The 26,109-nt window shown below is 35.2% G+C and overlaps 1 protein-coding gene across 1 annotated transcript in view; it reads right to left on the bottom strand.

Annotated features, from left to right (window-relative positions):
* Nucleotides 1-17,583, bottom strand: part of LOC138700418 (tyrosine-protein kinase receptor torso-like) — a 154,473-nt gene extending 136,890 nt beyond the window's left edge. The window contains exon 1 of the mRNA XM_069827036.1: nt 17,224-17,583. Within this exon, the coding sequence (XP_069683137.1) occupies nt 17,224-17,352 (129 nt within the window). The 5' untranslated portion in view covers nt 17,353-17,583. The remainder of the gene's footprint in view (nt 1-17,223) is intronic.
* Between the last annotated feature and the right edge of the window lie 8,526 nt (nt 17,584-26,109).

The raw sequence follows: 26,109 nt of genomic DNA, 5'->3' as shown, positions 1-26,109 counted from the left end.
AAAATTCTGGGGTCCTCTGGCGAGAGAATCACTCAGATATGTTTCTCTTTGAATCTGGATATATTACGTAAAATTAATCTAACTACACACACAAAATCCATGACAATAAAGGTAGTTATTCTAGACAAATCACGGTTTGGCGGTAAAAAGAGCATGGATTTAAAGTAACAATTAAAATAACAAGTTTATGACATTTCTAGAAATTAGATATTACACTTGCAGACTCTCTGTTATCGTCTAGATAAGTGAAAACGTGTGCTAAGAAAACTCATGCAAGTTCAGTGTATGTATGTTGCAGTATAAACTTGACTGATTAAGATAATTCGAGTTATTGCATCAGAGAGATAGTTATTACATTGAACTACCAATTCCGTTTTTGTTTGAAACATTTTCTGTAATAAAATTTAAGCTCCTTTCCAAACGTTTTACTGAATATTCTCGAACTATAGTCATATCTATATTAATATCAGATATGAAATATGTGATGAAACATTGGGATACTCAACAAACGATAAAAAAAAACAAATTAAATGACAATAATAAAAAAATCTTTGCAGTCTCAATAACATAGGCTGAATGAATGTAAACAAAATCGATACAGTACTAAAATTTAATGATAAGGAACATAGTACCAGTCTTTATAAATAATTATCAATCGAAAGATAGAAGAAATAAAACAAAGAAGACCAATGAAGAGTCTACTGTGTTTAAATTCTGACATGAAATCGAAACCTGTAAAAATTTACCCGACTTAGCAACTACATAATAATAATAATAATAATAATAATAATAATAATAATAATAATAATAATAATAATAATAATAACAATAATAATGTATAATTAATAATATGTTGTTATTATTATTATTATTATTATCAGATTCAAGTGGTAGCATATTCAGTTAGAACTCCAGTACACCCAGGATCCATTCCCGATATACAAGTTCAAATTTACTTACTCTCTGTAGCCCATTGTCTTTAAACCATGATTCTGCGTCATGCTGACTGCAAGACCAGAAATCTCTGCTATTTGTAAATATCAATATTGGTTCAAGATCTTAAAACAAAGGACGAGATGGACGAAAGGACGTAATTATTCTTGAAATGGATAAGAGTTTTCATTTCATCCGCATTAAAGGGAATATTATTTCCATGAACCTAATCTACACTTTTCCGTAAGGTTTCTGGGCACAGCTTTTCAATTAAAGCACCTTTTACAAAAATCTATCTGTTATATCTGTAGTAAATATGAATTAAATTTTGTACCAGTCATTTTCATTGCATGCGGACAGTTCCCAGTTGTCTTACCGAAGATATATTTCAGATATACTTTCGTAGCGAATATTGTATCTTTCTAATTACGTTAATAATCATAATCATCAATTCATCATAAACTTCAGATATTGGCCCACCGTTATCTTCCCACTCTGCACGTCTTAAAATGTTTGATCTAACGTTTAAATGGAATTTAAGATATGATTTGGTTTCTTTAGCGCTTCCTTGGAGAACCCACATTTCTTATACCTATTTGTTGATAGAACAGTAGGGCCTATTTGTTTAGGTAATCGATGAGAGTCCATCCGTTACACGTGTTAGTACCACCTGTTTCAATATCTTGTGAGGTTCTCAAACACAATACCACAAGAGGTTTTCATTCTGTCGATAAATTTACGAAAAAGAAACGCGAATGAATCTACCCAAAGGAAATGAAAACCTCGCGTGATATTTAACGAGAATAGAATAATAAATGAATGGTACAAGGGAAAAACGATTAATGTTACATTTCTGTTAATGGTAATATAATGTTTTACTTGATTATTTAACGACGGTACATTAACTATTGAGTTATTTAGCGTCGATGGAATTGGTGATAGTGAGATGGTATTTGTCGAGATGAGGCCGAGGATTCATCAGTGGTATACACTTCATTGAATTGGGTATAACAACTGAAATCTTACGTAGTATCTTTTCTTTTAATTTCCCTGTACGAACCCCAAGAAACTATAGACATATTATGTACTACATTAGGCCTATTTGCATGTTTCCTAAATCGGCATCCTTTTCCAGTGCTCGCTTCCAGTTCTCATAACCACAAACGAATGCATTTTTACCTGATCTACACTCTTTCGAAAAGAATCTACAAGGAAATCAGAATGCTGCATCGCGCTCAATACTGTATTCCAGCCAAGTAAATAATTGATATCATTCAGATTGAAAACTTCTGAAATTCTTACCATAATGAGTCCTAAGATACAGTTTTAGGAACGGCTGTCGCAGACCATCATTTACTGAAGTAGAAATATTCCATACAACTGAACTGACACTTTCACTTAGACTGTATTAGTTTTATCACCTTTTGCACAGTAGTCACAACCTCTTCCCGAAAGATTGATTCGTAATCAAGTTTTGCATCGTCACGGTCAGTTTCATTACATCATCACTACTCTTTGCTTTTTTTTTTTTTCTAGATGTGAAATTTAAAAAACTCGCTCATGAACTGTTTACTAGGACCCATCATAACAACTAGAACTGCATTTACTACAATACTCTACTACACTATTATAATATAATGGAAGAATGTTAAATTAAAGCCAGACGCTTGTTTGGTAAGTTCTACCAAGCTATTGTCGTTAATTATATGCAGTATCAAAGCAGAAGTGTGAATTTGTTGAACCATTAATAAATATGACTTAGAAAAAGTAAATAATAGACTACTGTTAGTACTTTGCGCAATATTTATTAAATTTCAAATGTATTCATTGTTCTTTTAGGGGGGGGGCAAAAGGGTGGGTAAGAAAATTTTGGTTGGGCGGGTGCCCTTCTTCTCCCACCTCTAGCGCTGTCATTGTTTGTAGGAGATGAAAAAGATATATGTTGAATAAACTATTAGAAGAATATACAAAATGTAGTTTGACTATTAATAATTTACAAATTACCGGAAAAACGAAAAAAAAAAAAAAATAGAAAATGTGAGTCTTTTAAACATTTCGGGTCAGTTATTACAAATACAGGATTATCAATCTCAATTTCAGAAGTATCGAAATAATCCTAGGAAATTTTGGCAAACTATTAATGAAGCCACAGACGTAAATGTGAACCAAAATAGTATCATATCAGAGATTTTAAATGAAGAGGGAGAAATATTTAAAAACAAAAAAGACATAGCTAATGAATTTAATAAATATTTCTCAAAAGTAGGACATAGCATTGCATCGAACATCAACAAATCGGTATTTAACACGAAAAATTATTGCAGTGGCCATAATAAACACGCATCTTCCTCCATGTTTTTATCACCAGTAACCGAAGAAGAAATTAATAATATTGTTAAATCCTTAAAAAATAATGTCTCACCGGTAATCGACAAAATTACAAATAACACATTAAAGATTATCATTAAACATATATTAAAACCGCTTGTTTATGTATTCAATCTATGTCTCACCCAAGGAGTTTTCCCAGAATCTCTGAAAAATGCTGTAGTTGTACCGGTCCATAAGTCAGGGGAAAGAAAAAGTCTGAATAACTATAGACCTATATCCTTGCTCTCTAGTTTCTCAAAGATATTAGAAAAATGTTAAAAAAACAGATTAGTAAATTACTTAGAGAAAAATGAAATTCTCTCCAAACATCAGTATGGCTTCAGAAATAAATTATCTACGGATGACGCAATTATTGAAGTCACTGGTAAAATTATGCAGGAGTTGGATAACGGTTCTAAATGTTTAGGGATTTTCTTAGATTTAAGGAAAGGTTTTGACACGGTTAACCATCGTTTACTTCTGGACAAATTATTTGATATAGGAGTCAGGGGTATTGCGCATAAGTTATTTCAATCATACTTAAACAAAAGAACTCAGGTAACCAAAATTGATGATAATATCAGTGAAAATGTAAATATTGATATAGGTGTCCCTCAGGGAACAATTTTAGGTCCTATTCTATTTTTAATATATATTAATGATTTATTAAACATTGATTTGAAAGTACATAATGGCTCCTGTTATTCTTACGCTGATGATACGGTGGTGATTTTCAGTGGTTTAACTTGGGAGGACACTTATAAACATGCCAATGTAGGTATAAATTTGATCAAAAACTGGCTTGATGCAAATTTGCTATCTCTAAATATAACTAAAACTACTTTGGTGCCATTTTCTTTAACAGTCTCTGGATTGAACAAATTTAAATCACTTTCTCATTTAAAATTAATAATCCACAACTCATTTTGTAAACTCTCTACAACCTGTAAATGCCCTTGTCTGAGACAATCTGTAGATGTGAAATACCTGGGAATTATTGTTGATCAGCACTTGAAATGGGATAGACAAATCACCTTTTTATGTAACAGGATACGTAAAACAATTTACAAATTTGTAAACCTTCGCCATTACTTGCCTACGCATGTATTACGTTTCGTTTATTTGGCTATAGTTGAATCTGTTATCCAATATGGTATAATTGGATGGGGAGGCATTACAAAAACTGCTCTTTTTCCTCTAATTATGTTGCAAAAACGTATAATCAAAATTTGTTTGAAAAGGCGACTGGATTATCCAACAAATTTGATCCATTCTGAATTGAATGTTTTTAGAATTGACCAAATTTATAAATACTCTTTAATGAAATTCTATCATAAAATAGAACGAAATTTGTAGCTCAGCCACATGCTCATAATACGAGACGAAATGAAATTCTTAAATTAGTTGAACCTAAATATTTCACATCTGCTGCTTTACTACACAGTACACATTATGGTCCACGGCTATATAATTCGATAATAAAATTTCATCCAGAATTGACTACTTTAAGCAATGAAATTTTCAGATCCAGAATTTAAAAATTTATATGACAGACTTCCCTGTATATATATTATGTACCATGTATTGTAAAACAAGTTTATTTCTATCCTAAGTGTATTTTTCTATTTTATCTTGGTTACTATATCAACATGACCTGCACTAATTATACTACTAATAATAATTTAATATTAATCCATCAATCTAAACATCGTCTCTTTTTTCACTCAGTTATTATTAGTATTATTATTTACTAATTTTATTACAATCTTTATGTGAGCTTTTTTCTTAAGTATTTTGTCTACAAAGTATGTATATCTATGTAACGGAACTGTCCCCGAACACGAGCTTTGCTCTTTCGGGGTATTTTAATGTAACGTTTTTATGTATATGTTATTATTAAATAAATAAATAAAATAAATAAATGTGAAAGAGATATACAAACAAAAAGTGCTACCAGATGCCTACGTGGAATAATTTGGAACAAAAATACTACAAAAGAAACCAAAATTAAAATTTATCGGAGTATTATACAGAATCCATGTATTGTGGGTCCTTATCACCACGGCATGGCGCTTCCTCAGGTTGCGGATGGAGGATATGGAGGGTAACTGCGAATATATTGAATAAGCAGTCGTGGACAGCCGATAAGGGATGGTCCTCCAGCTTGGGGGTTGGGCGAAGGGCTAACAACCCATCACCGTAAAAAACAGCTTGTTACGAAACCTTACAATAAGCCTCGGAATGGGATCACATATGAACGAATCCAGAAATGCATATAAAGTGTGAGTTGGGAGGCCGGAGGGAAAAATACCTTTGGGTAGGCCGAGACGTAGATGGGAGGATAATTTTAGAATAGATTTGAGGGAGGTGGGATATGATGATAGAGACTGGATTAATCTTGCACAGGATAGGGAGTTTTGCGGGCTTATGTGAGGGCGGGAATGAACCTATGGGTTTCTTAACTAAAAGCCATTTGTAAGTAAGTATTATACAGAATACTTTGTTATGCGGAATTGAAACTTGCCCTTTAACTGATCAACAAAGAAATAAAATTAGGGCTGTCGAATTTGACTTTTTGAGGCGAAGTTTACAAAATACAAGACAAGTTAAAATTAGAAGTGAAATACTATGGAGGGAAATGAAAATTAATACACCCATTATAAAAAGAATGGAAAATCAAAGTCTCAAAAGATATGGCCATATATAAAGAATGAGGAAGGAAAGATAGCTGAAAGACATTTTCCAGTGTCACTACCAGAAAAGAATAAACGTGGAAGACCAAGATTGAAATGGAAGACCCATGTCAGAATTAGAATAATAAGATCATATCCTCGTGCCTTAGCTGTTTGTTTCCAGCACAGTTTAAAACTTTTTTGCACATTGCTAAAGGTATCTTAAATGGAACAACAGCAATCGGAATTGACATTGCTTGTTAAACATAAAAATCTTTAAGATTCAGAATAAGATATTTGTTCAGAACGATTAAATATTATGATGCTTATTTCAAGTAAACATAAGCAAATATAATTTGTGTAATTTTAGAATATTTTGACAGGAAGTTATAGAAGTGCATATCGATGGTGTTGTATATAAAAATGTTGAAAAAAATGGGACTTCACTTTATCCCTACCAAAAAAGATATTTCCGAATCTTTTGCAAACACATCTTATGTCAAGACATGGATACAAACTTTACAAGAAGATATTTAAATATTCTCTCATGTCAGATATTTGTTCTTTATCAAGATATTAAAATGTTTTTTTCGTTTTCCTGTATAGGGTAAACATTGGTAATTTCGTGGCAGTGACTATTTCGTGATACTTTTTCTTTGCTCTTTCGTGAACTAACCAATGGTGTTACGAGATTCAAACTTCCGCCAAGGGATTGCATATGTTGTCCGGTTTCCAGAAACATACAGCTACGCTTTGTGTGACTATTGTAGCTGCTTCAGTGAGCTTTTATGTTTGGAGAGAGCAAGTTAGCGTCGACTTCTCAGGCGTACAAATTTTGTGGATGTTTGTAATTACATTACAAGCTTATTACTAAAGGTAAGTATATGATATTTGGTACAATGATTTATTATATCTTAATGAAATTTTAGGAAATGTTTTTGGTATTTTAGATACAGCTGTAATCGCCATATAGGCTTAGCTTTAGTGATAGAAATCTTAGCTGTTTGAGGCGAAATTTTGTTGAGCATTAAGCGTTATATTTTATACTATTTTAAAATTTGTATTACAATACGAATTTTAGACATCTGAAGATAAAATTTGATAACAAAAAGAAAAGGGGGACGCAATGGGTTCAGTGTAGCTTCTGTTTTATTTGTTATCATGCTAAGTCCCAATGATAAGTGCTAGATGACTTGCAAGAATTGTGACAGAAGATGAAACATGGCTCCACCATTTTGGACTGTAGACAGAGGCAGACAGTGGAGTGGCATCATGCAAATTCACCAAAGAAATAGAAATTCAAAAGTGCACCTTCGGCAAGAAAAGTTATGGCTACTGTGTTTTTCGATTCAGAAGGACTCTTGCTTGTGGACATCATGCCACACGGAACCACCATTAATTCTGACGCTTATGTGGCACTCTCAAGAAACTTCAAGTTCGACTGAGTCGTGTTCGACGACATCGGGAGAAGCAGGATGTTCTGCTATTGCACGACAACGTACAGCCATATGTCAGTCACACGACCACAGACCAGACCAGAAAATTCGGATAGACAACACTGAAACAGCCGCCTTACAGTCCTGAACTGGCACCGTGCGATTACCATCTCTTTGGTAAACTGAAGGATCCCTTCGCGGAACGAGGTTAGAAGATTACTCTCTTGTGCACGCTGCTAAAGAATTGGTCCAGACTTTTACCGTGCTGGTCTACAGACCCTCGTTCCTAGATTACATAAGGCAATTGAAAGGGACGGGGATTATGTGGAAAAGTGGCATTTTGTTCCTAAAGGATGTATCTACATTCTGTGAAAATAGCAAAGCTGTAGGATAAAAATATAATTTTTAAACAAATGTTATGCATTACTTTTGGAGTTACCCTAGTAATATAGGCTATAGTAAAGTCCGTAATAAAAGTGTTCACCCTTTCAGGGCAAAGAAGATCCCTTTTCAATTTCAATTTTTACTTTGATTTCATTCTTATTATGTGTTGATATGTATTTCTATGTTTTCTTGCTATGAATATTAGACGGAATTACTATGTTTGAAGTCTTGTAACAATAAATGAGAATTTCATTTGACTTTAATGAATTTTTCCACAATTCTTCTACCTCTCACGAAATTATCAATGTAATATCACGAAATTATCGAGGTTATCACGAAATAAGCAACCTTTCAGCTTAAGTTGTAAAAGTGGTTTTTGGCACTTGTTCAAGAACGTGTCCAATCTTTTATGTCTCCAGATTTGTACAGCAAATTATCGTCTTTTAGATGAAAAAATCGGAATAAGGATATATTTACACATTTGCATTTTAAATTAATTTTCATGAAATTATCACGAAATTACCAATGTTTACCCTATTTGAATATTTCGACATACGAGGTGGCTGTTCAATACCATCTATATACTTGATAAAAAGGTTTGATATTTCTCCCAGTAGGACCTGTGTTGTTCAGTAATAGACGTTTCATATTCCTCTTGCCATGAAATATATAAATTTCGCCGAATTTTCGGAAACTGACGCTGTACGAATAAACTTACTTTAGTCATATTAACATCGCTTCATGTTTTCAAGTCAACATGACATATTTTCAATTTAATAAATAATGTGATTTTAAATATGAATGTTGCAATTGATAAAAAAACATTAAATAACCGATTGTTCTCTTCTATTTTTTTATAAATATTTAGATAGCTCTTTTAATATACACAATTCGTTGGAAACGGAGAAAATCACTTTCAAGGTGACGGATTCTTACACAATTACTAACTACATTTAAAGAGATAAATCAATTTCAAAGTACAATTATACCGTTTCAGCATTTAATTACGTAGCCTACTACAGTACTTACGCAAGACACTGCTATTAATGCTAGCAGGCAAAGCGTTGAGTTGTGCCTAATTTAATTAGGGGCGAAGGAACATGTGCGAATAGTACGTACTTGTAGCTCCTAATATTGGCGCCACAATCAGAAATAGAGAAAATAAGTGACTATATATTCGTGCTTTTCAATGCGATTTTGACTTCGTCATGTTCAAAAATGGCTTCTGAATTAAGTGTTTTTCCTCTCAAATGCATTACATATATAGCGTTACTATTTTTGTTATTTAAATAATAATGCTTGAAAATATATATAAATAACATTTTTTTGTATTACTCCTTATTGTATTTACTAAACTCTACTTAAATGAACACGTTGTACTACACATTTTAATAAAATTGTGTTTAACATATTATGGCTAAAATAATGAGGTTATGTTATTTGAAAATAAGTTATCCATTTATACTAATTCAATATTTATTATTGACCACAATGTGTGAAAAATAAATTTATAAAATCTTGACGCCTGCATTTACCTAATTATAGGTATAAGTTTAATTGTACCCTGGAAGTAAATAATTTGAACCATAATTAAATATTTTTTTCTATTGTTAATAGTGGCTTTAAAAAACTGTGTAGGGTAAACATTGGTAATTTCGTGGCAGTGGTTATTTCGTGATACTTTTTCTTTGCTCTTTTGTGAACTAACCAATGGTGTTACGAGATCCAAATTTCCGCCAACGGATTGCGTATGTTGTCCAGTTTCCAGAAACATACAGCTAAGCTTTGTGTGACTATTGTAGTTGCTTCAGTGAGCTTTTATGTTTGGCGAGAGCAAGTTTGCGTCGACTTCTCAGGCATACAAATTTTGTGGATGTTTGTAATTACATTAAAGGCTTATTACTAAAGGTAAGCATATGATATTTGGTACAAAGATTTATTGTATCTTCATGAAATTTTAGGAAATGTTTTTGGAATTTTAGATACATCTGTAGACGCCATATAGGCTTAGTTTTACTGATAGAAATCTTAGCTGTTTGAGGCGAAATTTTGTTGAGCATTAAGTGTTACAATTTTTAAAATAGTATAAAATGTATTACAATAGGAATTTTAGAAATCTGAAGACAAGATGTGATAACAAAAAAGAAAACGGAGACGCAATGGGTTCAATGTAGCTTCTGTCAATGATAAGTGCTAGATGACTTACTTGCAAGAATTGTGACAGAAGATGGAACATGGCTCCACCATTTTGGACCGGAGACAGAGGCAGACAATGGAGTGGCATTAAGCAAATTCACCAAAGAAATAGAAATTCAAGAGTACACCTTCGGCAGGAAACGTTATGGCTTCTGTGTTTTTCGAATCAGAAGGACTCTTGCTTGTGGACATCATGCCTCACGGAACCACCATTAATTCTGACGGGTATGTTGCAACTCTCAAGAAAATTCAAGTTCGACTGAGTCGTGTTCGACGACATCGGGAGAAGCAGGATGTTCTGCTATTGCACGACAACGCACAGCCATATGTCAGTCACACGACCACAGACCAGACCAGAAAATTCGGATAGACAACACTGAAACAGCCGCCTTACAGTCCTGAACTGGTACCGTGCGATTACCATCTCTTTGGTAAACTGAAGGATCCCTTCGCGGAACGAGGTTAGAAGATGACTCCCTTGTGCACGCTGCTAAATAGTGGCTCAGACGTGTTGGTCCAGATTTTTACCGTGCTGGTCTACAGGCCCTCGTTCCTAGGTTACGTAAGGCATTTGAAAGGGACAGGGATTATGTGGGAAAGTGACATTTTGTTCCCTAAGGATGCATCTACATTCTGTGAAAATAGCAAAGCTGTAGGATAAAAATATAATTTTTAAACAAACGTTATGTATTACTTTTGGAGTTACCCAAGTAATATAGGCTATAGTAAAGTCCGTAATAAAAGTGTTCACCCTTTCAGGGCAAAGAAGATCCCTTTTCAATTTCAATTTTTACTTTGATTTCATTCTTATTATGTGTTGATATGTATTTCTATGTTTTCTTGCTATGAATATTAGACGGAATTACTATGCTTGAAGTCTTGTAACAATAAATGAGAATTTCATTTGACTTTAATGAATTTTTCCACAATTCTTCTACCTCTCACGAAATTATCAATGCAATATCACGAAATTATCAAGGTTATCACGAAATAACCAACCTTTCAGCTTAAGTTGTAAAAGTGGTTTTTGGCACATATTCAAGAACGTATCCAATCTTTTATGCCTCCAAATTTGTGCAGCAAGTTATCGTCTTTTAGGTGAAAAAATCGGAATAAGGATATATTTACACATTTGCATTTTAAATTAATTTTCATGAAATTATCACGAAATTACCAATGTTTACCCTATATCACTCCTGATCAAAATATATTGTGATCACGAATATCACTAAAGATTAATTGTATCTTCATGTTTAAAATAATATTTTATTTCTTATTTAAGGATCCGTATGCCCCATCATATTTTAAATATCCATATAACACTATAAATTTTATATATTGCAAACCCAGAATTCTCCAATCTTTCCTATTTTCTGCCTTCCTCTTAGTCTCCGCATATGATCCACATATCTTAATGTCGTCTATCATCTGATATCTTCTTCTGCCCCGAACTCTTCTCCCATTTAACATTCCTTCCAGAGCATCCTTCAGTAGGCAGTTTCTTCTCAGCCAGTGACCCAACCAATTTATTTTTCTCTTTCTGATCAGTTTCAGCAACATTCTTTCTTCACCCACTCTTTCCAACACAACTTCATTTCTTATTGTGTCTGTCAACTTTACACGCTCCATTCTTCTCCATATCCACATTTCAAATGTTTCTTGTCGTTCCTTTTCACTTCGTCGTAATGTCCATTTTCTGCCCCAGTCCACACAAAGCACTTCACTACACTAGTCTCTTCCTTAGTTCTTTTTCCTGAGGTCCGCAGAAGATAATCCTTTTTCTATTAAAAGCTTCTTTTGCCATTGCTATCCTCCTTTTGACTTCCTGGCTGCAGCTCATATTACTGCTTATAGTACATCCCAAGTATCTGAAGCTGTTCACTTGCTCTACTGCCTCATTTAGAATTCGCAAGTTTACGAGTACCTTCTTTATTTTTTTTGCGACAACCTTGGTCTTCGTCTTGTTTGCATTTATCTTCATTCCATACTGCTCACACCTGACATTTAGTATATATATATACAGGATGTTTAAAAATACGGGGCATAATTTCAGGTATGTATTTCCCACATGTAGACAATCAAAATAGTTCATTACAACATGTGTCCGGAAATGCTTTATTTCCGAGTTATGGCCTTCACAACATTGAAATTCACCGGAACGTTTTTCTTTCCGCAGGTCGTTGCCGTCAAAGGAGACATTAAGAGGGCACTCTGACAGTTCATTCCGAGGCGAAGGTTACATTCAGTGTTGTGCAGGCGTTACACTGTGCGACATGTATTCAAATCAAGAGCTGGCAGAGATACACTTCATGTAAGGTAAGGCGGACGGCAATGCTGCGCTGGCTCGTCGTTTGTAGCAGGAGAGGTACCCACAGCGACAATGTCCAGATCGGAAGACATTTGTACGTCTCCATTACCGTCTGTGCGAGTATGGAAAATTTAACTCTCCTGGTTTGGGAAGGGGACGACCAAGATCTACAACTCCAGAAGGACAGGAGGAGATTCTGGAGGCTGTGAACATGACTCCTTCTATCAGCACACGAAGGGTAGCGTTGCAAGTCAATGCTCCTCATACGACTGTCTGGAGACTGTTGAAAGAGTATCAATTGTATCCTTATCATTTGCAACGTGTACAGGCCCAGTCACCAGCAGATTACCCTGCACGAGTTAGGTTCTGTCAGTGGTTCTTGCAGCAGAGTGGTGTAAATCCGAACTTTCCTGCCTTAGTATTATTTACAGATGAAGCACAGTTCACACGAGATGGCATAACAAATTTCCACAATCAGCATGTATGGCGTATGGCGTATGAAAACCCACGTGCAACTGTTCCATCTCATCACCAGGTGCGGTTCTCCCTCAACATGTGGGCCGGTATCATTGGTGATCGATTAGTTGGACTCCATGTACTTGTAAACAGACTTACGGGGCAGGCGTACACAAACTTCCTGGAAAACACCATACCTCATGTTTTAGAAGACACTCCACTGATCAATCGTCAACACATTTACTTCTTGCATGATGGCGCTCCTGCACACTTCAGTCGTACGGCTCGCCGGTACTTGGATCGAAGGTTTCCTGATCGATGGATAGGTAGAGGTGGCCCAATTGCTTGGCCTCCACGCTCACCTGATCTGAACCCTCTCGATTTCTACTTGTGGGGCCATTTAAAATTATTGGTTTATTCGTCTCCGGTGCCTAATTTGGAATCCCTTCGGAATCGAATTGTGGCATGTTCTGAGGACATACACAATACTCCTGGAGTTTGGGATCGTGTTCGCAGGTCAATGAGACATCTATGTGAGGTCTGTATTCAAGCAGGAGGTGGACATTTTGAACATCTTCTGTAATGACAACAACCTGCGGAAAGAAAAACGTTCCGGTGAATTTCAATGTTGTGAAGGCCATAACTCGGAAATGAAGCATTTTCGGACACATGTTGTAATGAACTATTTTGATTGTCTACATGTGGGAAATACATACCTGAAATTATGCCCCGTATTTTTGAAACACCCTGTATATATACAGCGCTTGCCTCCCGGTCTGAAGTTTCGCTCGGGTGTGGGTTCGATCCCCGCTTGTGCTAATTACCTGGTTGGGTTTTTTCCGAGGTTTTCGCCAACTGTAAGGTGATGCCAGGTAATCTATGGCAAATCCTCGGCCTCATCTCGCCAAATACCATATCGCTATCACCGATCTCATCGAAGCTAAATAACCTAGTACTGGATAGAGCGTCGTTAAATGACCAACTAAAAAAATATATATAAACATTCTGTATAATCTACGGAGAAATTATAAATATGTAAAAAATATAAAATATTAATTGTTATGTGTAAGTGATTAAATTAATCTGTGTTTGAACATTTCTGAATGATTCTTCTGTTTTCCAAACCCATTTAATAGAGAAACCAATGGTCAGAAATGGAACCAGCTTTATCCACTGGACATAGCATTGGAAGCTTTTAAGAAATTCGGCAAAAGTCCACACCTGTGGAGTAACGGTTAGCGCGTCTGGCCGCGAAACTAGGTGGCCCCGGTTGGATTCTCGGTCGGGGGAAGTTTCCTGGTTAAGGTTTTTTTGGGGTTTTCCCTCAACTCAATATGAGCAAATGCTGGTAACTATCGGTGCTGGACCCCGGACTCATTTCACCGACATTTATCACTTTCATCTCATTCAGACGCTAAATAATGTTGATAAAACGTCGTAAAATACCCTACTAGAAAATCGGAAAGACATCGAAGGAGACTATGAGCATTTATGGTCCATGGTCCGACTTCAGTTGATTCCTGGTTGTTATGCGTCATTTAATGACGTTTTATCAACTGCGAATTTATTTTGTATAGATGGAACTGATGATAGTAGGTCTATTAATTTGTAAAGGCTGATTCACAATAAACCGAAAACGGAAACGACAACGAGAACGAGAACGGAAATATTGTTAAAATAATGTATTTAAATGTAAGCATTCACAATTAACTATTGTGAATGCTCACATTTAAATACATTTATTTTCCATTTCCGGTTTATTGTGAACCAGCACGAATAAAGTCTGTGCAACAGTTTAGGGAAAAATGCGGTATAGGCCATTGAAAATGTATATTTTCGTAAAACACCAAATATACTTTGTAGCATTACATTACTTTCGCTAATGTATTTCAAACAGTAAATTATTTTAATGAATTTTAACAAATAAAATTACGAAAAAAATTTTTGTTTATGTACAGTGATAAGAGAAGCTATGAAGTTATTGCTGAGTATATGAAAAAATAATGGCATAAATTAAATTGCATTTTGCTGCACTTTCAATATTTCTGTGGGAGAAGGATGGGCGTGCCTAACGAAGACCACGCCCTGAAGCCGCTCCTATCCGTGAAAAAGCTGCTTATCAGGCGAAACATGGAGCACTCTTTAGCACTTCAGCCCAACTAGCCTATGTCTTATGTGCACCTGTGATGAAATGGATGCCGATTGTACTGCCCGGAAACCATACTCTGGCGGTGATATGCCGTACCTTACAGATCTACACGAGTCGTCCTGTCCACGTCGGGCAAGCAAGAGTCTGATGATTCTTATGCAGTTATAAGTGTCGTCTAGAATCCACCACCACTGCTAACTACCCATCTTTGGTCAAACCGCGACGAACATCCATCATGGTAGACAATCGATTCGGCGTCACGCAAACACAAGTAGTGTCCTCTTTTTCGAGACGAAGATGATACCGCCGAGATTTGAACTCGGTTCGCGGTTGTCGTAAGCGAGTGCTGTCAATGATAAATAGATATTTAGTTCAAATGAGCAGGGATAAGCCTCTCTCTATCTCACACACACATAAGAGAAATAATATCAGTCGGGAATCTTCCTCGAGCATCGAAGTCTGAACTACATTCATACTGTGTTTACAAGTGTATGCTAACTCACGGCAAACCCGCTGGTTTATTTACAGAAAAATCGCTAAAAAGTATTAAACTAACGGAAATCTTTTGGTATTCGAAAGTAATACGTTCTATTCCCTTTATAATTTTCATTCTATCTTGGTGTAGAGGCATACATGATTACTTTTGTTTGCCGTGTACCAAGGATATTTTCCGCTGTCGCTTCCATTGGCACGCGCCAATGCCTTCTAATATGACGGAAGCAAGGAAGATAATATGTGTATGCTTTTCATCTTATTACTCTGTGAAAACCAGTGGTAAGAAAAACTATCGTCTAGACCAGTGGTATTCAATCTATAGTACGCGTACCCTAAGGGTACATGGGGTTGTCTTAGACCTACTTCAATAATATTTTACTTAATTCATTGTCATTATTATTATTATTATTATTATTATTATTATTATTATTATTATTATTATTATTATTATTATAATTTAAAAACTAGTTCAATTAATTAAAATGTACAGCAGAGTCCGTATAGGCCAGTTTCTGCCTGATGTTTTTCCAATTCACTGCGGGCTAAAGCAAGGAGATGCACTATTACCTTTACTTTTTAACTTAGCTCTAGAATATGCCATTAGAAAAGTCTAGGATAACAGAGATGTTGTGGAATTGAACGGGTTACATCAGCTGCTTGATGACGCGGATATATTAGGAGAAAATCAACAAACTATTAGGGAAAACACGGGAATTTTACTTGAAGCAAATAAAAAGATAGGCTTGGAAGTAAATCCCGAAAATACAAAGTATATGATTATGTCTCGTGACCAAACGTAGGCCTAATACGAAATGGAAATATAAAAATTGGAAATTTATCGTTTGAAAAGATGGAAAAATTCAAATATCTTGGAGCAACAGTAACAAATAGGTATAAATGCCACTCGAGAGGAAGTTAAACGCAGAATAAATGTGGGAAATGCCTGTTATTATTCGGTTGAGAAGCTTTTGTCATCCAGTCTGCTCTCAAAAAATCTGAAAGTTAGAATTTATAAAACAGTTATATTACCGATTGTTCTGTATGGTTATGGCACTTGGACACTCACGAGCACTTCATACATGATTGTGATTTAAGAGTTTGTGCAGAGACCCAAAGTATAGTATAATATACCTGCATTTTTTCCCTAACTGTAACCTGCAGAATTTTTTCAGCATTTTTTCTCATGTCAGTGACTTTTTTAAAGTGTAGAATTATATTGAACTTTAAAAATAAAACAAATATCTCAGGACTCAGGAGACTAAAAATATTGAATTTCTTCTTTTTTGTGTTTCTATCTAAACCTTTAAGACCGTCCTTTAATGGTTAACCCAAGCACAAAAGTAGATTTTTAATTAGAGCAGTAATTCTTTAGGAGAGGATAAAGAAAGAAAGAAACAAACAAACAAAGAAACAAACAAATAAACATAGAAGGAAAGAAAGAAAGGAAGAAAGGAAGAAACAAATAAAGAAAGAAAGAAAGAAAGGAAGAAAGAAAGAAAGAAGGAAAGAGACAATGATACACCAAATATTGAATAAATAAGGACAGTCGAATTCATTCATGAACTGCACTATTTAAGTAAACATATACGTAATTACCATAATTGTTTTACAAATTTACATAAATTAGCTAGGCCTATTATCTAATGTTTCTGAGGTTTGTAAGAAAATAAGTATTTATTAATAATTTCGACATGCTGAATTCAAAAATGGATTCAGTTTTTACCCTACCACGTACTAGTTTTCCACAACTTAAGTTTCTTCTTACAAGTTTTAATAAAATCAACTACATGCATGACAGTATGAATTCGATCAAATGAAACATACCGCATAGCACCGGGCTTCGCACTGCGCCAATGTGAAGAAATCCAACATCGCAGCTGACGTTGCGTCCTCTTGGGCCAATGTCTCTGCACAGTTCGTGATCATAACCACTAACAAAATTTGACACCACATGTTTGAAGTCTGATTAAAACACAAACTTGGCGATAATTTCACAGAATCGACACGATTAAGATTTTCAATCTTGTTTTTACTTTACTCTGGCGTGTCAGTAAAGTTCGAGAATTTTCAGAACTATCTGCAACTGCCATTGCAAAGCACGGCCACATACAGTAACCACGTGTTGTTGCAGCAGGCCGCGAATGAACGGTTGTTTGCCGGGTGCCGCTCGTCTACTAAGATGCTGAGCAGAGAGCACGTCGGGATACACGGAGAGCCGGTCGGCGCTCGCGCATTTTGCGAGGTGCGTGGCAGCGTAATAAACGTCATGGTAGTTACCTCGCTACGCCGCGCCGCGTCCAAGTGTCTGCCAATGCATTAGCAGCAATAGTGAGACTTATTATGGACGTATATATTTTAATGTACCGAAGTACATGTGATATTTCCATGCAGATATTCTGCGTCATCATACGATGAAAGAGTAATGGAACGAAGAAAAATTCTCTCCGGCCCCGGGATTTGAACCCAGGTTTTCAGCTCTACGTGCTGATGCTTTATCCACTAAGCCACACCGAATACCACCCCGGTGCCGGACAGAATCGTCTCAGATTAAGCTCCAACTCTTGGGTTCCCTCTAGTGGCCGCCCTCTGCACTACGTCATAGATGTCTATAAACGTAGGACCGAAGTCCACACATGTGCTGAGGTGCACTCGTTATGAGTGACTATGATATGCGTAAATCACTTCATGATTTAAGACGGCGCTTCTTCCGTCGGATCCCGGCCAACTAGTCACTCATAACGAGTGCACCTCAGCACATGTGTGGACTTCGGTCCTACGTTCATAGTCATCTATGACGTAGTGCAGAGGGCGGCCACTAGAGGGAACCCAAGAGTTGGAGCTTAATCTGAGACGATTCTGTCCGACGCCGGGGTGGTATCCGGTGTGGCTTAGTGGATAAAGCATCAGCACGTAGAGCTGAAAACCCGGGTTCAAATCCCGGCGCCGGAGAGAATTTTTCTCCGTTCCATTACTCTTTCATCTTATTATGGACGTTTTGAATCGATATGCAATATCAGCCTATTCTTCAAAAATACTATTAATACGAGAAGTAACTATTTTTCTCGAATACAAGTTTGCAGCAGATTTTAAATGCCATAAAATGTTAACATGTATGACATAATCCGTTGGGTATGAATTTGCGTGAAATATCGCAGGTTTTATTCCCGATGGAGTAAGTGATTTTCTCCTTTGATCTAATCCTTTTTCGGACACACTATTGGGTTCACTCGATCTCTAACAGAAATGAGTGCAGAGGTATTTCCTTGGTAGTAAAGGTGGCGGGCACTTAGAAAGCTTTGGTTTTTCTGAACCGACGCATGCGACGTGCGAGGTGCGAGACCAGCCTCGCACAAATCCGGACTACACGAGAGATAGAGAGTGGTTTCTATAACTGCGACGTGCGAGATCTGCGTACCTCGCAGTTAGAGAAACCACTCACTATCTCTCGCATAGTCTGGATTTGTGCGAGGCTGCCTCGCACCTCGCTACTCGCATGCGTCAGTTCAGAAAAATCAAGGCTGAACTGATTCCTTTTCTTCGTTTTTTTTTTTTTTTTTTTCGTTGTTAACTCTACAGCATATATTAGTGCTTTATGGTTGTGCTAAAAGATGAAGTTACTTGTCAACAATGTGACGCTGAAACTTGTGTTCAGGTTACTTAGCTAATTAATATTAACCCTGCACACTCACATTCATACAAATTTACAGGCCTATATTATACGATGAGCCTGAAGAATCCTCGTTGCAAGGTCGTGACTCGTGTACTTTACAGCGCACTTCTCCTCCATTCTCCGTCATTGATTGATTGATTGACTCATTCATTGTGATTTTTCACAGAGTAGTCATGATAATATTAGGTGTATGAATTACGTGAATATCAAATAACATATCGTCGTTGTTCCTGCAATAACTCCTATGTGACATATGTATCGATTTTGAAATTTTTAATTTATCAATTAACTTAAATAGTGATACAGCAAATAATAAAATCTCCTATATTTGTTTCGAAAATGTAAGAATTCACATTCTCTTATATACGGCTGCCGTAGGATGAATAAATGTGTTTTTTTTTCCTACTGAAAAATTATATATTTTGCACATAGGAATTATTGCAGGAACAACGACGATGTTACTGTGTTAAAGAAAATACATCTTGTATTGTTTTACTTTACTTCGAGTATAGACGTTTCACGTTATCGTTGGAATTTCCTTAAATACCCTATCAATTATTATTATTATTATTATTATTATTATTATTATTATTATTATTATTATTGTTATTATTATTATTGTTATTATTATTATTATTATTACAATATATTAGTATCGCGAAATAGCCCTAAAATATACCTCTAGGGATTTTGATTTTTCCCAAATAAATTTATTGCTCGCAATTAAAGTTGTGACCACCGCTGTGGAGTAGGCATATCTGTTAGCACGTCTAACCGTGAAACGAGCGGGTCCGGGTTCAAATCCTGGTTGGAACAAGTTCCCTCAAATCATTAAGAGGAAATGCTGGAAAAGTTTCGACGCTAGACCCTGGACTCGCCCTCGCTAGTATTATCACTTTCAGCTCACTCAGACGTTAGATAGCCCGCAATTGATAAAGCGTCGTAAAATAACCAATAAAAATTAAAGTTGTTGCTAAATTTGTCTGTAAAATCAAACCCTCTCGTGGCATTATCAACAGTAATCTCACTAAAGGTTTTTATTCATCTAGAGGAAATAAAAACTCGAGTGGGATTTAAATGACTGTTACACGATTAGAAGAAAGTATATAAAATTGGAAGAAATAAAGTACTTTAATGCAATAAACTATTAATTGACTTGCTAAAATTCTATTTACTAATGTTAGCTTCACCAAAACCTTTGAACGGAGCCGTCATTTTCAGTTGACTATCTATGCGGTAAACAAATGAATCCTCTAGATTCAGAATCAGAGTGCTGCAGAACAGCGCTTTGAACCGTTTTATATTCGAACGGTTGTAGATCAACCGGCAAGGTTGGACATTCGTTCGAATATCCGGCCTTGAAGCGGTTGCGCCTGGCTAGATAGAACCACAGATATAGAGGACAGAATACCAAGCACATTTCATCATACAGGAACTCTGATGAAATTTTATAACTACACAAATTAAAAAAAGTGTTAGCTTGAAATTCTTTGGAAAATATTTGGAGCTAAGAGAGATGAAGTTACAGGAGAATGGAGAAAGTTACACAACACAGAACTGCACGCATTGTATTCTTCACCTGACATAATTAGGAACATTAAATCCAGATGTTTGAGATGGACAGGGCATGTAGCACGTATGGGCGAATCCAGAAATGCATATAGAGTTTTAGTTGAGAGGCCGGAGGGAAAAAGACGTTTGAGGAGGCCGAGACGTAGATGGGAGGATAACATTAAAATGGATTTGAGGGAAGTAGGATATGATGATAGAGACTGGATTCATCTTGCACAGGATAGGGACCGATGGCGGGCTTATGTGGGGGCGGCAGTGAACCTCCGGGTTCCTTAAAAGCCATAAGTAAGTTAGCTTGAAATAGGATTATAATTGATTGGTACATTTACCTTTATAACTAATACTAGTGGCTTGTGCAGCAAATGCTGCAATCTAAGTAAATTAGACGTTCAAATAACAATTTTTCAGATTTATTTTCAATAAATAATATCAGACATTTTGAAAGTTATATTCTTCCATAATAATGAAACATACTCCCTTTGAATGTTTTTTTATGCCAAATACTTTTTCTTGAACCTATCCACCTTCAGGTTTTGAGTTTCAATGCGAAAACGCAAGTAACAATGTCAGAACGATCAGTGGTTTTCATGTGGGACTAAATAATAGCTGGTTCAGGCCATTGTGGATTGTAGGCGAAGGTTAAAAAAATGTCAGGTTTGCTATGCTTTCGAACAATAGACATTGCATCTTGGTATATCTGCTGCATGTACAGCTTGAAATGTAGAGGGTAAAATTATTTTATCCTGCTAAGAAATCTTGTTGAAATGATCGGGAGACTACTAAATTTTCTAGGTCTCTTATTTTATCAGTAAATAATACCTTTTTGGTTTTTCCTTAGGAACTGTAATTTTTGTGCTCTCTCGAGCCAGTACTGAAGAGAATGACGTATATAAATATCTGCACCACACCGCCATTAAGTATATAAAAAAGACCCAACCTCACTTGATTAATAACTATAAAATTATTTCATTTTTAATAACAATATTATTATCTTACGTAAGTTTTGTAGTTATATATACTATGTAGCCGCCATTCAGTAAATTATAGAAATGAAGATCTAATTTAAGATATTCTCTACATCTCCTTATATAACCCAAAAAGTTCACTTTCATAATCATCAATATAGCATTAATATGTATAATTAATGAAAAATAGTCGCGTCATGAATTAATTATAATAATATTTAATTTCTAATGGTACTAATGTCATCAAACCACCTCAAGGTTTGTAGATTATAATATCCAATACACAGCTGTACTCATAAAATTACACACAGTAGAATCAGACCTGTAAATAAGCCTTGAAGTTTTTAATAACCAATTGAATTTGAGCTCTAAATATGTCAGCAATCCTGCAGGTCATGGTCTTCGTGTAATAGCCTGTTGTTTATTGTAGGCTAGTGTGTGTTTTGTTTTATTCTGTAATGATGCAATTATTTCTCAAAACTGACGAAAGATGGATTTTGGAAAATATGAAAATTATGTAGGAAAACTAACGCTTCACTGAAAGTTACTATTTTTCTGAAAAACTTCGGGTTCTAAGCTTCAAAATGAGGGGTCATTTATTAAAATCCGTTCAGCCGTTTTCCCCTAATTTCCATTACCAGTTCAAATTATATATAGATATGAATGAACTAATGAACACCGGTAACAACAAGGGAAATAAGCGTAACGCACAGATGAAATCTGACATGTAGGCTAAACAAATACAAGAATAAAATAAATTACAATTACTTACAAAATAGAAGAGCAAATGTACACACTTACTATTGTAACGTTCATACTTTAAACTGAAAATACGTAGGCTACCTGTGAAAGAGTAGTTGTTAATATAGCCTATGTTTTTTAATTATTCTAAGTGGATGTAGGCCCTATTATTATTTCTCTAATAAATCGTTTCTAGGGAGATAAAAATTATTAACAAAAATATAAGCACTCTCATGATGCGTGCTTCAATCAATGAGGAGAGAGGAGAAAATATCAAATGAAAGGTACACGATGATAATCGCGTCCTTGCAACGATTCTTGGAACTCCTGGATGACTCAGTATTATCGTCTTTCATGATCCAGAGCCGTCCATCCGAGTGAGACTCGGACATTCGTTAAACCGAACATTAGACCACTCTGCGAGACGCAAGAGCTTCGCATACTGTCTATAGTGCCAGGCGTTCAGTAGCAATATGTCTTTTCTATCTTTCGTACCCGGTTATGCAGGACTCTATTCAGAACTCTCTAAATACCATTTTGTTCAGAACTGAGTTATGCTCACATACTGCTTGCTAAGAATGAATTATAATCATTTAAATAGTTTGAATTCAAAAAGCCACTAAATTTAAAGCAAAAAGTTTGTTAAAAGTCACTGTTAGGTTGAAAATGCCCTCTATTTGCCACTAGGTACTGTCAAAATACTTTATTTTGTGAAGGTGCATATAGGGGATTTTTAATCTGTAGGATTCAAATGACGATCGCTAAGCATGTTTTACAGTACCGTAAAGAATTTGCGGTGTGAAATTTTGGCAATCAAAGAAACAAATGGTAGGTAGGTGATAAAAACAGAAGAAATTATATAAAGATTAGAATAGGTAAAATACTTTAATACAGTAAAATAGGTATTAATTGAGTTTCTATAATTTTGTTTAACTAATGTTAGCTTCACGAAAAGGTTTGAACAGAGCCCCCATTTTCAGTTGAGTATCTGTGCGGGAAACAAATGACGATCGGAAAGCAGTACAGTAAAAAGTTTGCAGTTTGAAATGTTGGTAAACGAAGAAACAAATGCTAGGGAAGTGATAAAAACAAACAAATGCTAGGGAAAGTGATAAAAATAAACAAATGCTAGGAAGGTGATAAAATTGTAGTGATAAACAGCTATGATTGGTTGAAACACGTCCTTTCGTACCATTTTATTAGTCAAAAGTAGTATGACGTAGTAAAAGTGTAATAGTCATAAGTAATGATATTATCAAGAAAAGTTTTGAAGTTACAGAAAAATTTACGAATAAGCGTATCTCGAGTGCTACCTATTTATTAGGGCTATTTCATTAATACATTTAAAAATATGTATAAAACCATAAAATGCAATAACAAAATACAAATACTGTATTATTAATTATTTACAATAGTGCAGTAGGGAGTTTGGTCATTACAACAAAATATTGGCGTTCTTATATTGCATTATCTACCTTATCAGTTTTATTTACTGATAGAAAATATTCATTCATAGCTTTTTACCCAAGGGCAGGTCTTTCACTGCAAATCTAGCATTCTTCAATCTTCCCTGTTTTCCCTCTTCCTTTAGTCCCCACAAACGATACGCGTATCTTAATGTCGTCTATCATCTCGTATCTTCTTCTGCTCCGAACTTTTCTCCCATTCACCATTCCTTTTAGTGCAACCTAATCGGTTTTTTCCCAGCTAGTGACCAAGCCGATTCCATTTTCTCATAGAACAAACAGACTTCATAACTAAAATATTAAGTGTATTGATCTTAATTTAGATACACAATTTCAAAATTGAATTGTGAAAGAACTTTGTCTTTTTCAATTAATAATCTAGCACATATATTTTCATTGCACACTGATTCTTACGCACCTTCAGTAAAGAGGAGGTAATAATAACAGAGCGAAAATTATATAGCCATGACTATTTCAAAGGAACACGGCTGTGACCGATTTGTATGAAACACATTCTTGAATGTTATCGGTCTAAATTAAATGATTGAAATAGGTCTTACAAAGCTTGAAGTTTTTTCGTTGCTGAATAAATGATATTATGTGAAATTTTTCTGTCATTGCATTAGTTTAGCCTATGCCTATGCCTAATAGTAGGCCTTTTTAAACTTTCCCAATTATCGTAATAGAGGTCTTACCTTTGATCTTTTTCCCAATGGATTTTCCTTTCATGTTAAGATTGATATTTTATGATACACTCATCACATGCCCAATACTATTACGTAAGTTCTCTTGCCACAAGAGGTTTTAAGTATAATAATCTGTATGGTAGACATCTTCTCAAGTTAAAATGATGCTATGTCGTTGTGTAAGACTTTTATAGAATATAAGCTATGAAACGTTTTATGGTTCTTTAAGAGACGATAAGTAGATTAATTTGAGAAACATATTATATAAGTCGAAACGCTGTATTGAAGAGGAGACTTTTTGTAGTATGTTATCGCAGTACTTTCCATATTGAGAAGGTAAACTATTCACAATTGCTTTTAATTAATTAGACTGATAAAATGGAAGTATTTCGCAAAATATGTCTTGAATATTTACGCATTAATATATTGCATGTTCCTTCAGGTAAAATACATTAGCAGAATTAGAAACATGCACTCTTCCAAATATTGTCCCGTTTTGTGAGATGAAATGTTTTGTTTGATATTGCATAAAACCATATCTGATTGAGGTTCTGGCTGATATTTCCATTTAACATCTCTGATATGTGTCATAGGAAGAACAATTGAATGGTGAATTTGCAAAACGACTTAAGCTCGTAGAAGTAGTTTTGAGAAAAGTAAATAAAACTGTTTTAGCCTCGCTGAACCATATATTGTTACAATATAATTATTTACATGTAAGAGAAATAGTTTTATTATAAAAATTCATACTTTTGTATCCTTCTTCAGGTCGTAAAAAATTTAATTATCTTCAGGACTTAAGTTGTTCTGCAAATTAACTTCAATCCTGCATCATAATTATTAGGTTACTGACACATAAACTAACTAAATGTATTTATACCGAAATCGCAAAATAGCCTTATTGCAATTGAACAACATTATTTTGAACAATTTGTTAATCACAAGAGCACAGACAACTCTTAGGATTGTTATAACGAGACCACAGCTTAGTTTTATCTTTGAATTCTTTGTTGTCTCCCATGCTATAATGTTTTCGTAAAATGTACGCACGTCTTCTTCATCACGAATGTACTTAAGCATTTTACGAATATCTTGAATTTTGGTTTCATTGATCGGGGATAAACCACTGTGTTGGAAAGTGTGGAGAAAGAATGATGCTGAAAATAATCAAAAAGTAGAAAGGGAATTGGTTGTGTCACTGACTGAATAGAAGTGCCTACTGAAGGATGCAATGGAAGGAATGGTAAACGTGAGATAATTTCGGAAAGAATTACCAATGACAACAGACAAAAAACAATTTTTCAGCTGAGTACATGATTAAAATTACATATTATGTAAGTTTCTTCAATACTTGACAGGAAAAACAACTTAAGTCCAGGACTAAAGTCGTTTTACCCTTTAACAAAATATACAAAAGACGTGTATACTAAACGATTCCCCTTACACACAGTAACATAATCATGCTCTCAACTCAAAACCCCCAAAATGTGGACTTAAGTCGTTTTGCAATTATTTTCGTAGACTCTTAAGTCTGAGTAGTGAAATATGTTACTAGTCAGTGATGTATGCAATGGAGGAGGTAAGGAGCTCATGGCTTAGTTGTCTCATGA

This window comes from Periplaneta americana, chromosome 5 (assembly GCF_040183065.1).
Source record: "Periplaneta americana isolate PAMFEO1 chromosome 5, P.americana_PAMFEO1_priV1, whole genome shotgun sequence".
Classification (NCBI taxonomy): Eukaryota; Metazoa; Arthropoda; class Insecta; order Blattodea; family Blattidae; genus Periplaneta; species Periplaneta americana.
The sequence above is the reverse complement of the archived record's forward strand: the minus strand, read 5'-3'. Positions and strand labels throughout refer to the sequence as shown.